We start from the raw sequence: 13,838 nt of genomic DNA, 5'->3' as shown, positions 1-13,838 counted from the left end.
GCATTTTTAATTAAAATTTATGGGGCTTGGGGCCGGGTAGGTGGCGCTGGAGGTAAGGTGTCTGCCTTGCAAGCGCTAGCCAAGGAAGGACCGCGGTTCGATCCCCCGGCGTCCCATATGGTCCCCCCAAGCCAGGGGCGATTTCTGAGCACATAGCCAGGAGTAACCCCTGAGCGTCAAACGGGTGTGGCCCAAAAACCAAAAAAAAAAAAAAAAAAAAATTTATGGGGCCGGCAAGGTGGCGCAAGAGGCAAGCGCTAGCCAAGGAAAGATGGTGACCGCGGTTCGATCCCCCGGCGTCCCATATGGTCCCCCCAACCCAGGGACAGTTTCTGAGTGCTTAGCCAGGAGTAACCCCTGAGCATCAAACGGGTGTGGCCCGAAAAACAAAAAACAAAAAAAAATTGTTATTGGGACCACAGTGGTAGGACGCTTGCCTTGCACGCAGCTGACCAAGGCCAGACATCTGTTGGATCCCCACATCCCATATGATCCCTCAAGCCAGGAGCAATTTCTGAGCCCATAGCTAGGAGTAACCCCTGAGCTTTATATTTTATTTATTTTACTTTCATTTATTTTGGGCATTTTAATTTTATTAAAATTTTTATTAGATTTATTTATTTATTTTACTCTGTTTACTCCTGGCTCTGTACTCAGGGAACACTCTTAGCGGACTCAAGGGACCCTTTGGGATACCAGGGTTAAACCCAGGTTGACTTGTACAAGGCATTCACCCTCCTCGTTCTCTTGACCCTGCTTAAAAAATTTTTTAAACAGGAAATTATTATCTAGATGTTCTGTTTTCTAAAGATGTGATTGCTGAATTTTTCATTTCATTTTATTTTTTTGTGGTGTGGGAGGAATTATAAAGACAGTTTTTTCTGTAGTGTTTTTGTTTGGGGGCCATACCCAGCTGTACTCAGGGGTTACTCCTGGTTCTGCTCAGGAATCACTCTTGGCAGGCTCAGAGGACCATATGGTATGATGGATCAAACATGAGTTGGCCATGTGCAAGGCAATTGCTCTGCCCGTTATACTATCGCTCTGGCCCCTTTTTCTGCAGTGTTACAAAGATTGGGAGTTACTGCATTTGCCTTGGGCCTAGTCAGGGAGGAAGGTTAGAGCCTGTGGGGGCTGTTGGGAGGTGGGGAGGGTGTGTGGCATTGCTGCAGGGAAGTCGGGCCCAGTTGCTGGTGGGGCCTCATACCCATCCAGGGACATCAACATGTCTGGACCACCCAGGATTGAGAGAAAGAAGAGAGAAATTGGAAGCCAAGTAACTTTGATGGAAATTCAGAGGCCAGAGGTGGCAGGAGAAGAACTGGCCTGGGTTCAAAAAGAAAGAAAAGGAATAGATACAAAGCAGGCAGCATCTCTCTGGCCTTTATCAGCTTTATCTCTGACCCCCTACAGGCCATCAGGCTGCTCTGGTCACTATTCTTTTTTCTTTTCTTTCTTTCTTTTTTCTTTTTTTTGGTTTGGTTTTTGGGCCACACCAGGTGGTGACACTCAGGGGTTACTCCTGGCTATGTGCTCAGAAATCGTTCCTGGCTTGGGGTACCATTTGGGATGCTAGAGATGGAACCAAGGTCTGTCCTGGGTCAGCCGTGTGCAAGGCAAACCCCTACCTCTATGCTATCACTCCGGCCCCTAGTCACTATTCTAAGCCCCCCAACAGTCCAAGTTTTTCCTTTTATACCCAGTATGACGGGACATGTTCAGGTTCGGTAGTTGTTACAGTGTGTATCCAAGGCGCGTGTCCAAGACTTACTGCCGCACAGGTGCGCTAGTGAGCTAGGGCTCAAGGCCTGGACAACAGGGATGTAAGCCCTCGCTCTCACTGACTGCAGTGGTTTCTCTCAGACTCTTCTGAGGTTTTTATTTGAAAGATGGTCATTCCTAGAGTAGGACTGTATGTGGCCTCCTGCCAGGTGAAACTTTTTTGATTTGTTTTGGAGCAACCCAAGCAGTACTAGGGCTTACTCCTGGCACTCAGGAATCACTCCAGGGACCATATGGGGATCAAATCTGGGTCTGCCACATGTAAGGCAAGTGCCCTCCCTATTGTCCTATTGTCCAGCCCTGGAAAGACCCCTTTCTTTCTGATTTTGGGTCTGATAACTTAGGGTGAGGACCATCTGAGGCTTCCTCAGCTTGTACCAACTACAGACCCACTATCCTTCGCAGTGCTCAAGCCTCGCAGTGGGTTCCGGTAGATTTTGGGGTGTCTCCTGGCACCCCCAGAAGACTTAGGGCCATCTGGTACTTTATATCCATTTTATCTGTGGCAGGGGCGGCAGCTGCTGAGGAAGTTGTCAGAAGATAAGTGAATTGTCCAGATGAGATTGCAGTAAAGATAGGGAGAGATGCAGAGTTGGGGCCACCATAGTCTCTCTATGGCCCTGCCCCACAAGCTCCTGTAGCCAGAGGCAGGAGCCCCATGTCTGCCAGGGAGCTGCAGAACACTTAGGCTCCTGAGCATGTGGAGAGGAACTGGGAACCAGGGGACATGGCTCCCTGTTTCTTTTGCTGCAGATACTCTCAAACCTGAGCCCCAGGTGGTAGATATGTGAGAGGGTTCTAGAAGGGGCCATGGCATCAGGGTCCTTGAGGAGGGTGCCCGAGACCTTCGGCTGAGGAGCATCTCTAAGAGTGGAGGAGCACTAGAGACCAAATGTGGCCAGGGGCCCAAGCCAGATAGTGACAGCATGCTGAGACCGGGGGGCCTGGGCTGGCTTCAGGTAGTGACAGGCTCAACTGTGTCTTTTAGACCTCCTGTCAGCACTTGTGGAAGGAGGCTTGGAATGAAGACAGAGAGGATGAAGGTAGCAGGACCAGTGTGAGGAAGCTCTAGTGTCTGTCCAGGTGAGAGCCGGGGGCTTGGCCAGGACGCGGCCACGCTTCCCTCTCGCCCCTTCCATGGGGCCTGCAGCAGGCCACTCAAACAGAGGGAACCCACCCCCAACCCCCGGGGGCACGGGAGGAGAAGGCAGTGCTGTGCCTTGAGATGAGCGAGTGCTGAGGCAGCCAGGGAAGGGACAGTTTACAGGGACAGTGGGTGCAGCAGTGGACGGCCCTTACACTGCCCAGCGCCAACCAAGGCTCAGTCCGTCCAGGTCGGGGACCCTATGGGCAGAGGGGAGCAGACAGCTTTCAAGAGCACCCTGATCACTCCTGGGTTTTCTTTCCTGCCACCCCACTCCCTGGCCATACCCAGTGGAGCTCAGAGCTTATCCTGGCCTGGGGCTGCTGGAGATTCGTCCCCTCGCCACTGTGCTCTTTCGGGTTTTGAGACCATTGCCCAGCTAGACCAACTCAGGAGTTGCTTGTGGCAGTACTCAGGGCCCCCTGTGGGCTCGGGCCGTGAGCCAGCGCACAGGCTGTGGCCCTCGGCTGCTCTCTAGAGACAGCTGGGGGCTCTGCGTTAGAGGGCAGGGCCAGGAGTTGGGAACAAAGGAAGAGGGGCTGAGGCCATTCTCTGCTTGAGCTAGGGACCCCTGGACAGGTGACACACAGGGACCCCGAGCTCCTCCCTCATGCTTGGGGAACGCTGTGGGGGTGTCAGTGGCTCAGCAGCATTCATCCTCCTGAGAGGACAGGCTCACGGAGACAGTAGGAAGAGCAGAGTATCACAAGCCCTGGCCTCATCAGAATGTCCGTCAGCAGGGGCCGGAGCAGTGGCGCAGTGGTAGGGTGTTTGCCTTACACACAGCTGACCTAGGACAGACTGCAGTTCGATCCCCTGGAGTCCCATATGGTCCCCCAAGCCAGGAACAATTTCTTTTTTTTTTTATTTTTCTTTTTTTTTTTTTTTTTTATTTTTCGGGCCGCACACATTTAATGCTCAGGGGTTACTCCTGGCTAAGGCTCCCCTGGCTTGGGGAGACCATATGGGACGCGGGGGGATCGAACCGTGGTCCTGATCCTTGGCTAGCGCTTGCAAGGCAGACACCTTGCCGGCCCCACAATTTCTTTTTTTTGTTGTTTTGTTTTGTTTTCTGTTTTATTGTTTTTTGGGCCACACCCGGCGTTGCTCAAGGGTTACTCCTGGCTGTCTGCTCAGAAATAGCTCCTGGCAGGCACGGGGGACCCTATGGGACACCGGGATTCGAACCAACCACCTTTGGTCCTGGATCGGCTGCTTGCAAGGCAAACGCTGCTGTGCTATCTCTCCGGGCCCCAGGAACAATTTCTAATTGCATAGCCAGGACTAACCCCTGAGGTTCCCAGGGTGTGGCAAAAAAATAAATAAATAAATAAAAGAATGCCAGCATCTCACTATGGAGTATTGGCCCCTGCCTGTATCCAGCGCTCGGGGTTTCCATGCCCCGACACCTGCATTCCCACTCCTGTTGATGGGGTCAGTTCAACTTCAGCTTGCTGATTCTCTAGGAAGCAGGTAGGAACAGGACCCAACTGAGCAAAGGCCAGACTGGGAGGGAAGTTCCAGGGCCAGTGGGAACTAAAGGGGGACAGTTACCAAGCAAAGGGGAGAGGACAGGTTGGGTGGGAGAATTGGCCCGTGGAGACCACGTAGAGTCTAGCTGTCTGCCTGCCTGCCTGCCTGCCTGCCTGCTTGCCTGCTCTTGGCCTTCACCCAGGTGCATCCTGCCCCTCCAGGTGTTGATGACCTGCCCTCTGCCTGCTTTCTGGAGGGGCCTAGCACATGAAAATAGGGTGTATGCATATTTGTTTGTTTAATTTGGGGGGCTTTAGGGCCACACCTGGCGGTGCTCAGGGCTGAGCCCTAGCTCCACACTCAGAGGTCACTCTTGGTGGGCCTGGGGGACCCAAGTGTGGTGCCAGAAGTAGAATCTGAGTCAGCTTGTGCAGGGCTAGCGCCCTCTTCACTGTGCTGTGGTTTCAGCCCTGAGCTGGGGCGATGTTCAGCTGGAGGAGACAGGTCAGCAACGGACCTGAGCTACAGATGACAGTGCCTTAAAAGGTGCAACAGCAGTCGGGGAGTTTGTTCATGACAAAGTGAAACCTGGAAAGTACTAAGGTGGCTATGTCCCAATGCTCACTATGAGGGCCCTTTTGGGTCGGGGGTGGGGTCACATCTAGGACTGCTCTGCCATTATTCTTAACTGTGTACTTGGAGTCACTCCGAGCGGCACTCTGTGGGTACCCTGTGGTGCAGGGATCGTGCAAGACAGGTGCCTCCTTTGGAGCCGCCTGGAGCTGCTGGCTGTTGCTTTGCCCAACTTAACCCAGGTTTGGAGAGACTTGGGAGCTGTGGGCCCCTGTGATCCCTGGGCACAGATCCCTCGGTCCCTGTATTTACCCTTGGGGGAGCTTGAGGTTCCCAACACCGAGTGCTCCCTGTTGAGTCCTGAAGACAGCCACCCCTAGCAGCCCACTGGGGGACTTGAGGCCCACTTCCCGTCACCTGTAGTTGCCTTGAGTAGAGGAGTGTGCCCAAACTCAGCTGGCAGGTGACCTTAGTGCTGGAGCCGAGAAAGGACCTTCGAGGACTTGCAAGTCCAGTGTGGTGTGGCTCACCGAGTCCCTGCAGTCTGGTCTCCCTGCACCATGTCCCTTAACGAACTCCTGCCCCTGACTCCTCCACGGAATTTGGTCCACAGCTGGTTGGCACTGGCAAGGAGCACCCTGGACGCTGAGATGGGGCCCAGGGAGTGGTGTGGGTGGTCCCATGAGGGAGCCTCCTTGTGGATCTGTCCCTGGTCTAGGGTTTGTCGGTGGTGGTGGTCTACGGTTTTATTCTTTTAGGCAGAGGAAGGACATAAGGATTGTCTGTTCATCCCCTAAAGACAGCACTAGCTGGTCTGCCCTCCAGAATCCTGGAGTAGCTCTTCTTCCACTGTCACTGGTCCTGTCCCTTAGTGCCCATACAGACCCTTGAGTCTGCTGCTGTGGTGGGCTTGACTTGTTTATATCGGGTTTAGGGTATTTTTGTTGTTGTTTTGTTCTTTTTTGTTTGTTTATTTGTTTTTGTTTTTGGGTCACACCAGGCAGCGCTTAGGGGTTATTCCTGGGTCTGTGCTCAGAAATCGCTCCTGGCAGGCTTGGGGGACCATATGGGATGCCGGGATAGAATCCATATCCGTCCTGGGTTGGCTGCTTACAAGGCAAACATCCTACCACTGAGAGATCCGGTCCTATTTTTATCTGGTTTAGTTTTGGTTTTGATTTTTGGGTTTTTTTCGGGATGTTGGGCCACATCTTGCCTGGCTCGGGTTTCTCCTGGCTTTGCACTCAGGAATCACTCCTGGCAGTGTTCAGGAGACCATATGGAATGCTGGGGATAGAACCCAAATTGGCTGTGTGCAAGCAAATGACCTCCCCACTGTGCTATCTTTCCAGCAGTGGACTTCACCTGGCGGTGCTCAGGTCTTATTTCTGGCTCTTCACACAGAGATCACCCAAGCTGGGCTCAGGGGCCTCAGGTGTGTTGGAGATGGACTCCTAGTGTGACACATGCAAGGCAGATGCCTCGTTTGCGCTCTGGAGCCGTGCTGTGGTTAGGAATGGCCTTGGTGGTTGGGTGCCATTAGGTGCATGGCCACTCCTGTTGTCAGTACCCCAAGAGCCATGCAGGTTGAGGCCTGTCCTGGGGTCAGTTGTTCACTGGGTGAGTGATAGGGCATGGTGGGCTCTCCAGCATTCACACAGGGCTTTGTTCCCCACAGGACTGTTTCCCGGACCCACCCTCACCCCACCTGCTGGAGCCTTTTAGACAGTGCCCCATCCTCCAAATCCACCACCCTTTCCTCACACCCAATCTCGAGCTTCCTGCCCTGCACAAGAGCTGTGCGCCCCCTTCCCCCATGCTCCCAGAAAGAAAGGTGTGGGCCAGGCAGAAGTGCCTTGCAGAAGCTGATTCTGACTAGGTCTTAGGCCACCCATACATGGTCCCTGATCACCCACATGTGGCTCAGACCCTCCCTCAAAAAAAGCGAAGACCTTGATGTTGACCATTCTGAAGTGTCACAGGGATGGAGAAGTAGTTTGTCTGCACTTGGGCTGGACTGACAGATGGAGCCTCCACCCAGAGAGACCCTCAGGCCCAACTCTGCTTCCCTAGACTGCAGCCCACGTGGCGCTGTCCTGCCCGTGGGCCTCTACTGGAGCCTGGCTCAGGCTTTGCACGGCTGCCCCTTGCTCAGCCACGGCACAGGCATGGTGTATTTTCCTTTTTTTTTTTTTTTTTTTTTTTTCTTTTTTGGTTTTTGGTTTTTGGGTCACACCCAGCAGCGCTCAGGGGTCACTCCTGGCTCTATGCTCAGGGGACCGTATGGGATGCTGGGATTCGAACCACCGTCCTTTTGCATGCAAGGCAAACACCTTACCTCCATGCTATCTCTCCAGCCCCTGTGTATTTCATTTTATTTGGGGGTGGGGGCAGCACACCTGCCAGTGCCAAGAACCTACTCCTGTCTCTGGCTCGGATCACATGATGGCTTGTTGAAGGTGCCAATATGGAACCAGGCATGACCGTGCACAAGGCAGGCTCCATCCTCATTGTCTGGTGCTCAGCCCCAGAGGTGTTTCCTTGGCCTGATGCTTGCCACATTCCCAAGTTCGAGACCCAAGAGCCACCTGTGGTCGGCCTGCCTCCCACACAGTGCCCAGGACGACACCCCACTCGCTGACTCTCATCCCCTATAGAGCCTCTTGGTCTTGGCTGCACTCATACTCCAAGAAGTGCAGCCTGTCCCACCAACCCCCATTCCCTGTGCAGAGGAGCCCCTGGGCCAACTTTGAACAGTCCTGATCCAGAGACATCTCCCAGAATTGTCTCTGCAGCACTTCCTCCAGACTATCCTCCCTACAGATATTCCCCGAAACCCAGTATCCCTCTGTCCCTGCGTCCCTGCTTGGCCCAGAGTGGGGCCATGAGCGACTGGTCTAATATCTGCCCATCCCCCAGCAGTGTGTCTCATGCAGCGGTCAGACTGGGTCTGTTCCTGAGGTGTTGATCCCAGACAGACAGATGTTGCTGCTTGTGATGCAGGGGCCGTATGTACAGGGGTTAGTGGGTGGCACAAGTCACTTGGGTCCTGTGCTGCCAGTTCCCGAAGCTGCTGGGCTGGGTGCCCTTTTGCCTTTTTTGGAACCTGTTCGGGGGCAGGGGGATGGATAAGGGGATGAGCAAGAAGCCCTGTGTTGGGAGTAGTGGGATAGGTGTGTCCACAGAGGCTGACCATGAGCCTGCCCCAGTCCCCGGCGCACTGGAGCTTCTGCTTTCAGAACATGGTGCTTCATAGCTGTATCTTAGTGTATTTGGGGATATATTTGTTTTGTTTTGTCTAGGGCCACACCCAGTGATGTTCACGGATTTCTCCTGGCTGGCTCGGGTGACCATATGGGATGCTGGGTATCAAACCCAGTTACATCCTGTGTCGGCCACCTGCAAGGAAAACACCCTACCGCTGTGCTATGGCTCCGGCCCCCATATTTGTGGATTTTTAAGGCAAAACTAAGATTAACCGCAAGACTAGAAGAGTCATGGTTGTGGTGGGCTGAGATAGTTCAGATCATGCTGGTTTGGGTTGTGGGTGTGTGTCTCCTGAGAGGTGGGTTGTCGCTTAACTTGGTCACCAGGCACTAGTCTGTTGGGTCAGGGGCCACAGCCTCCCAAGGCCCTGGCATTTCCCCACAGTGACTCAGAAGCATGGTGGGCACTGCTGGGTGCCCAGGTAGCCATCTGTGACTGGCATTGCCCACAAACTAGGTGCTAGCAGCTGCTGAGTAGCTTTGTTGTAGCTGTCCTGACTCCAGCCTGTGAGCAGCCTAGGCCTCATACTGCCTGGCCAGGTCCTCAGCAAGATCCACATCTATTGAGCCCTCACTGGTCAACAGTGAGGCACCTTCCCAGGCACCCACCTACCCACGGCCTGCCAGCTTCCAAACCCCTTGTGTCCAAAGACCCAAGTACTGAGCACTTGATGGGTGGGCAGAGCCTGGGTGGGGCCTGCAGGCCAGCCAAGTGATGGGGCTCAGACTGCAACCCCTGGCCTGCAGTTTCGAGATTCTCAAGGCTTCACTGTGAACGGCCCGAGGATTAGGGAGAGGACATTGGGGAGGCACATTCTTCTTGGTCACTCAGTGCCAAGGGAGTGCTTGGGAACCATTCATGAACACACACACATGTATCTCACACATGCACAGTGGCCAGCAGAAATAAGGGAGGCAGGTGTGGACTTCTGGGCAGTGTCCTAAAGCCCTGTGGGCCATGTTGCAGCAGCTGAGGGCCAGGGGGTGCTCAGCCCAGGGCTGGGGCAAGTGCCCAAGGCAGAGGAGAGATGTGGGACATCTGTTGATGCCCCTTGGGTAAGAGTGGACCTGCCAGTGAACCCCGCAGCTGTATGGAACCAATGGACCCCACAGATGCCCGAGCATGGGTTCCAGGAAGCCCATCATTCCCCGAGGGTGGGGCTGCTGGGGCGAGTGTGGGGTGGGAGTCCTGGCCGCCGTCGGGAGCAAGCCTGCGCCCTGCTCCATCGTGATTACTTGTTCTCCTTTGTCTTCACAGAGACTAATAGACAAGTCACGTGTGACCTGTGTCAAGTGGGTGCCTGGCTCGGAAAGTCTTTTCCTAGTAGCCCATTCAAGTGGGAACATGTACATGTATAACGTGGAGCACGCTTGTGGCACCACTGCCCCCCACTACCAGCTTCTGAAGCAGGGAGAGAGCTTTGCCGTGCACACTTGCAAGAGCAAATCCACGAGGAACCCTCTCCTTAAGTGGACGGTGGGCGAGGGGGCCCTCAACGAGTTTGCTTTCTCCCCAGATGGCAAGTTCTTGGCGTGCGTGAGCCAGGACGGGTTCCTGCGAGTGTTCAACTTTGACTCGGTGGAGCTACATGGCACCATGAAAAGCTACTTTGGAGGCTTGTTGTGCGTGTGCTGGAGCCCCGATGGCAAGTACATTGTGACGGGTGGGGAGGACGACCTGGTCACTGTCTGGTCCTTTGTGGACTGCCGGGTGATCGCCCGAGGCCATGGGCACAAGTCGTGGGTGAGCGTGGTGGCCTTTGACGCGTACACCACAAGCGTGGAGGAGAGCGACCCCATGGAGTTCAGTGGCAGCGACGAGGACTTCCAGGATGCCCTGCACTTGGGCCGCGCTCGTGCCAACAGCACGCAGTCCCGCCTCTCCAAACGGAACTCGGCCGAGAGCCGTCCACTCAGCGTCACCTACCGTTTTGGCTCGGTGGGCCAGGACACGCAGCTCTGCCTCTGGGACCTGACAGAGGACATCCTGTTCCCTCACCAGCCCCTGTCCCGGGCCCGGACACACACAAACGTCATGAACGCCACGAGTCCCCCCGCCGGCAGTGCCGGCAACAGTGTCCCGGCCCCCGGCAGCTCAGCGCCACCACCCCTACCACGTTCCAACAGCCTCCCACATTCCGCCGTGTCCAACACCAGCAACAAGAGCAGCGTGGCCGATGGTGCTGTGGCCACCGGCGTTAGCAAGTTTGCTACACTCTCACTGCATGACCGCAAGGACCGGCACCATGACAAAGATCACAAGCGTAACCACAGCATGGGCCACATCTCCAGCAAGAGCAGTGACAAACTGAACCTAGTCACCAAGGCCCGGACGGACCCCGCCAAAACTCTGGGCACGCTGCTGTGCCCACGCATGGAAGACGTGCCCTTACTGGAGCCGCTGATCTGTAAAAAGATCGCGCACGAGCGGCTGACAGTACTGATCTTTCTGGAAGACTGCATAGTGACTGCTTGCCAGGAGGGCTTTGTTTGCACTTGGGGAAGGCCTGGCAAAGTGGTGAGTTTCAACCCTTAATGCTGCGCCATCTAGGACTCTCAATAGGTAGGGATTGGTTGTTGTTTTTTTTTTTTTTTTTTTTTCTTCCTCTTGCGGGCGGGGGTTGTACAATGAATGTGAATGACACTTCTTATTCTTAATGTAAATCGAAATGCATCAGAGCCATAATTTTGGATACTGCATGCCATGTAATACTGAATCATTTGAGAAATTCACCTTAGAACGTTTCAAAAACTATAATCAAACTAATTGCCAGCGCAGTCAGTCACCCAGGGAGCTTTCGGAGCACCCAGGTTAGCGCTCCGGTACCAGACTATTTCAATCCTAGAAAATCATGACGAGGGGGGGAAACACGACTTTAAAAATGCTAGAATTAAAATCTGCTTTAACTGGAATATTTTTGCTTAACTACTCAATTAGAATATTGTTCGCCTGATCCAAGTGTGTATTCAGTCCGAACGGCCATTAATTGTCATTTATAATCCAGTTTTTTATCTTAATCATAAAACGTTTAGGAATCTATAAAATTTAACTTTAGGAACAAAGTGTTCAGCAGGGTTGATTGATATTATTTTTACATTGTTCTGGCAATCCACAGAAAGAGAAGAGCCTTAATTTTTAAAACCCATTTTAGTCATTTTATGACAATTAAAATTGTTTAATAAACATCTTTTTTCAAAGAAGTGGTTTGTCGAAGTGCTCTTTGATTGAGATTCTGTATGGAGCCCTGCTAGTGCCAGGCTGCAGCCCTCAAGTGCTTCAGGTGCGGGCCTTGCTTGGCTTCTGCACTTCCCACGCCGGGGAGCATTTTGTTGGGTTTTGTCTTTTGGGGGTTGTGTATTTTGGCAGGCTTAGGGGCTCCTGCCAGTACCTTTCTGCACATAGGGGCTTTGTTCTCCAGTAGTCGGGAGGCCACCAAGCCCTCAGCTCTGTGGTGACTTTGGTGCTGGGCCCAGGAACCTCACTTCATGGCCCCCAATGGTCTCTGCAGGTTCCTGTTTTCACAGGAAGGGGGTGGATTACAGCCCTGATTTCTCTGCCAAGCTGTACTGCACTTTCCTGGGTTGGCCTGCCCCATCACTTGGTTTGGCTCTGTCCATGTTCCTGTGTCACTAGTGGTGGGAAAGCTGCTCTGTGCTGCTGCACATAGTGCAAGGGGCCCCTTGCTCCCTTTAAGCGTCATGCCCATGGGAGGGCAGAGGAGGCTATTCTGGCTCTGGTGGCTGAAGGGGGTGCAGGGGAATGACCTGGCCTGGGTGTAAAGGAAAGTGGCAGGACGGGACGACTGAGTAATCTGTGCCCTGTGCCACCCACCCTCAGATCAGGAAGTGGAGGCAGCAGTAGCAAGCCAGGGCCAGAGTGCGGACTTGAAGGAGGACATATGTGTCCTGAATGTTCAGGCCATGGGGCTGGCCCTCACTGATGGGTGACCCTGGCGGGCACAAGTTAAATATAACATGCAGAGGTTCCACTGCTCTGAACATGATTCACATCCCAGGCCCCATATGTTCTTCGAGCACTGCCAGGAGTGGCCTCTGGGCACCTTTAAATGCGACCCACCCCCACCCCCAATGAGCTAGGAACCTACTTTGCATGCAGGAAGTCCCGGGGTCCCATCCCCAGTAACACAGGGCTATGCTGTGGCTTCCCTACAGATAGACCTGGCTGTGGTCCTGGACCCTGGATACTCTGCAGAGTGTAGCCTCTGGGTGTGGGGTCCCCACTTGCTTAAATGGTTCCAAACATGAGTCCCAAAAATTACTTTCCATTTTCCTTTTGCTCTCTCTCCTCTCTTCCCTCTTTCTCTCCCTTCCTCTCGCTCTCTCCCCCTTTCTCCCCTCTTTCTCTCCCCTTTCTCTCCCTCCCTCCCTCCTCTCTCCCCCTCTTTGTCCCTCCCTCCCTCCCTCCCTCTCACCCTCTCTTTTTGCTATACATGTCTAGCTTTTTTTTTTCTTTTTTTCCATCCTGCTTGCTTCTGGCAGCCCTGGAAACCATATGGGTTCCCTGCCTACTGTCCTCTCTGGCCCTCATGTCTTCTTCCTGAGAACTCTCACTTTCTTGCTCTCTGGTGAAGGAGGTGCGGGAGCCAGGACTCTGCTCTGATACCAGCAACACCCCAGGGCAGACAGTGACCTGGCGGCAGTGGCCCTTCCCCTTCCTCTCTCAGCAGAGCTGTCAGGTCTGAACTAGACTCTGCAGTAGGCTGTGACCCAGCAGCCTTGGGTCCCCAGGGGAGCTGTTTGTGGGTGCTGGAGCCCTGCAGGGTCCCACCTGTCACATGCATGTGTCTGAGACACCCCTGCACTGCCCCTATGGTAGCTCTGGAGGGCATGGGGTAGCCAAGGGAACCTGCTACATCTTCCAGGCAGGGACACAGCAGAGACCACCAGCATGCGGAAGATTTGGGACAGTTCTGGTCTTAAATTTAGGGGGTCAGCTCTGGCCCCCTTGAGCAGGGAGAGCGGACCAGGTCAGCCAAGGAAGGGAGCGACAGCAGGCAGTGCTGGAACATCGGGCCAGCTTATGGTGGCTGCTCCAACCCTCAGCCTCATCTGTCCGGGCCCTGGGAGGTCTCCACTTTCAGTGACGCCTGTGACTTCCTTGGCCTTCAGCAGAAACCAAAATGATAGCTTTTTTTTTTTTTTTTTTTTTTTTGGTTTTTGGTTTTTGGGTCACACCCAGCAGCACTCGGATTACTCCTGACTCTATGCTCAGAAATCGCTCCTGGCAGGCTCCAGGGACCATATGGGATGCCGGGATTCGAACCACTGACCTCTGCATGCAAGGCAAATGCTCTACTTCCATGCTATCTCTCCGGCCCCCGACAGCACATTTTTTACATTTCCTTTCTCATATTTTCTTTTTTTGTTTGTTTTTGTTTTGTTTTTTTGGGGGGGAGGGTCACACCCAGCAACGCTCAGGAGTTACTGGCAGGCTCGGGGGACCAATATGGGATACCGGGATTCGAACCATCGACCTTCTTTTTTTTTTTTTTTTTTGGGCCACACCCGGCGGTGCTCAGGGGTGACTCCTGGCTGTCTGCTCAGAAATAGCTCCTGGCAGGCACGGGGGACCCTATGGG

The 13,838-nt window shown here is 53.8% G+C and overlaps 1 protein-coding gene and 1 long non-coding RNA gene across 4 annotated transcripts in view; both read left to right on the top strand.

Annotated features, from left to right (window-relative positions):
• Positions 1-11,439, top strand: part of WDR20 (WD repeat domain 20) — a 46,377-nt gene extending 34,938 nt beyond the window's left edge. For 2 of the 3 annotated variants that reach the window (XM_049790353.1, XM_049790352.1), the window contains one exon: positions 9,497-11,439. In XM_049790353.1, coding sequence (XP_049646310.1) covers positions 9,497-10,774 — 1,278 coding nt within the window. In that variant the 3' untranslated portion in view covers positions 10,775-11,439. Of the gene's footprint in view, positions 1-2,818; positions 2,866-9,496 lie in introns of those variants that run through there. The other variant, XM_049790354.1, reaches the window with a different exon arrangement.
• LOC126033372 (uncharacterized) overlaps positions 1-13,838 on the top strand; it is a 56,305-nt gene that overhangs the window by 39,577 nt on the left and 2,890 nt on the right. The gene's annotated exons all lie outside the window — the stretch shown is intronic.

This window comes from Suncus etruscus, chromosome 17 (genome assembly GCF_024139225.1).
Source record: "Suncus etruscus isolate mSunEtr1 chromosome 17, mSunEtr1.pri.cur, whole genome shotgun sequence".
NCBI lineage: Eukaryota > Metazoa > Chordata > Mammalia > Eulipotyphla > Soricidae > Suncus > Suncus etruscus.
This window is presented reverse-complemented; position numbering and strand designations above follow the sequence as displayed.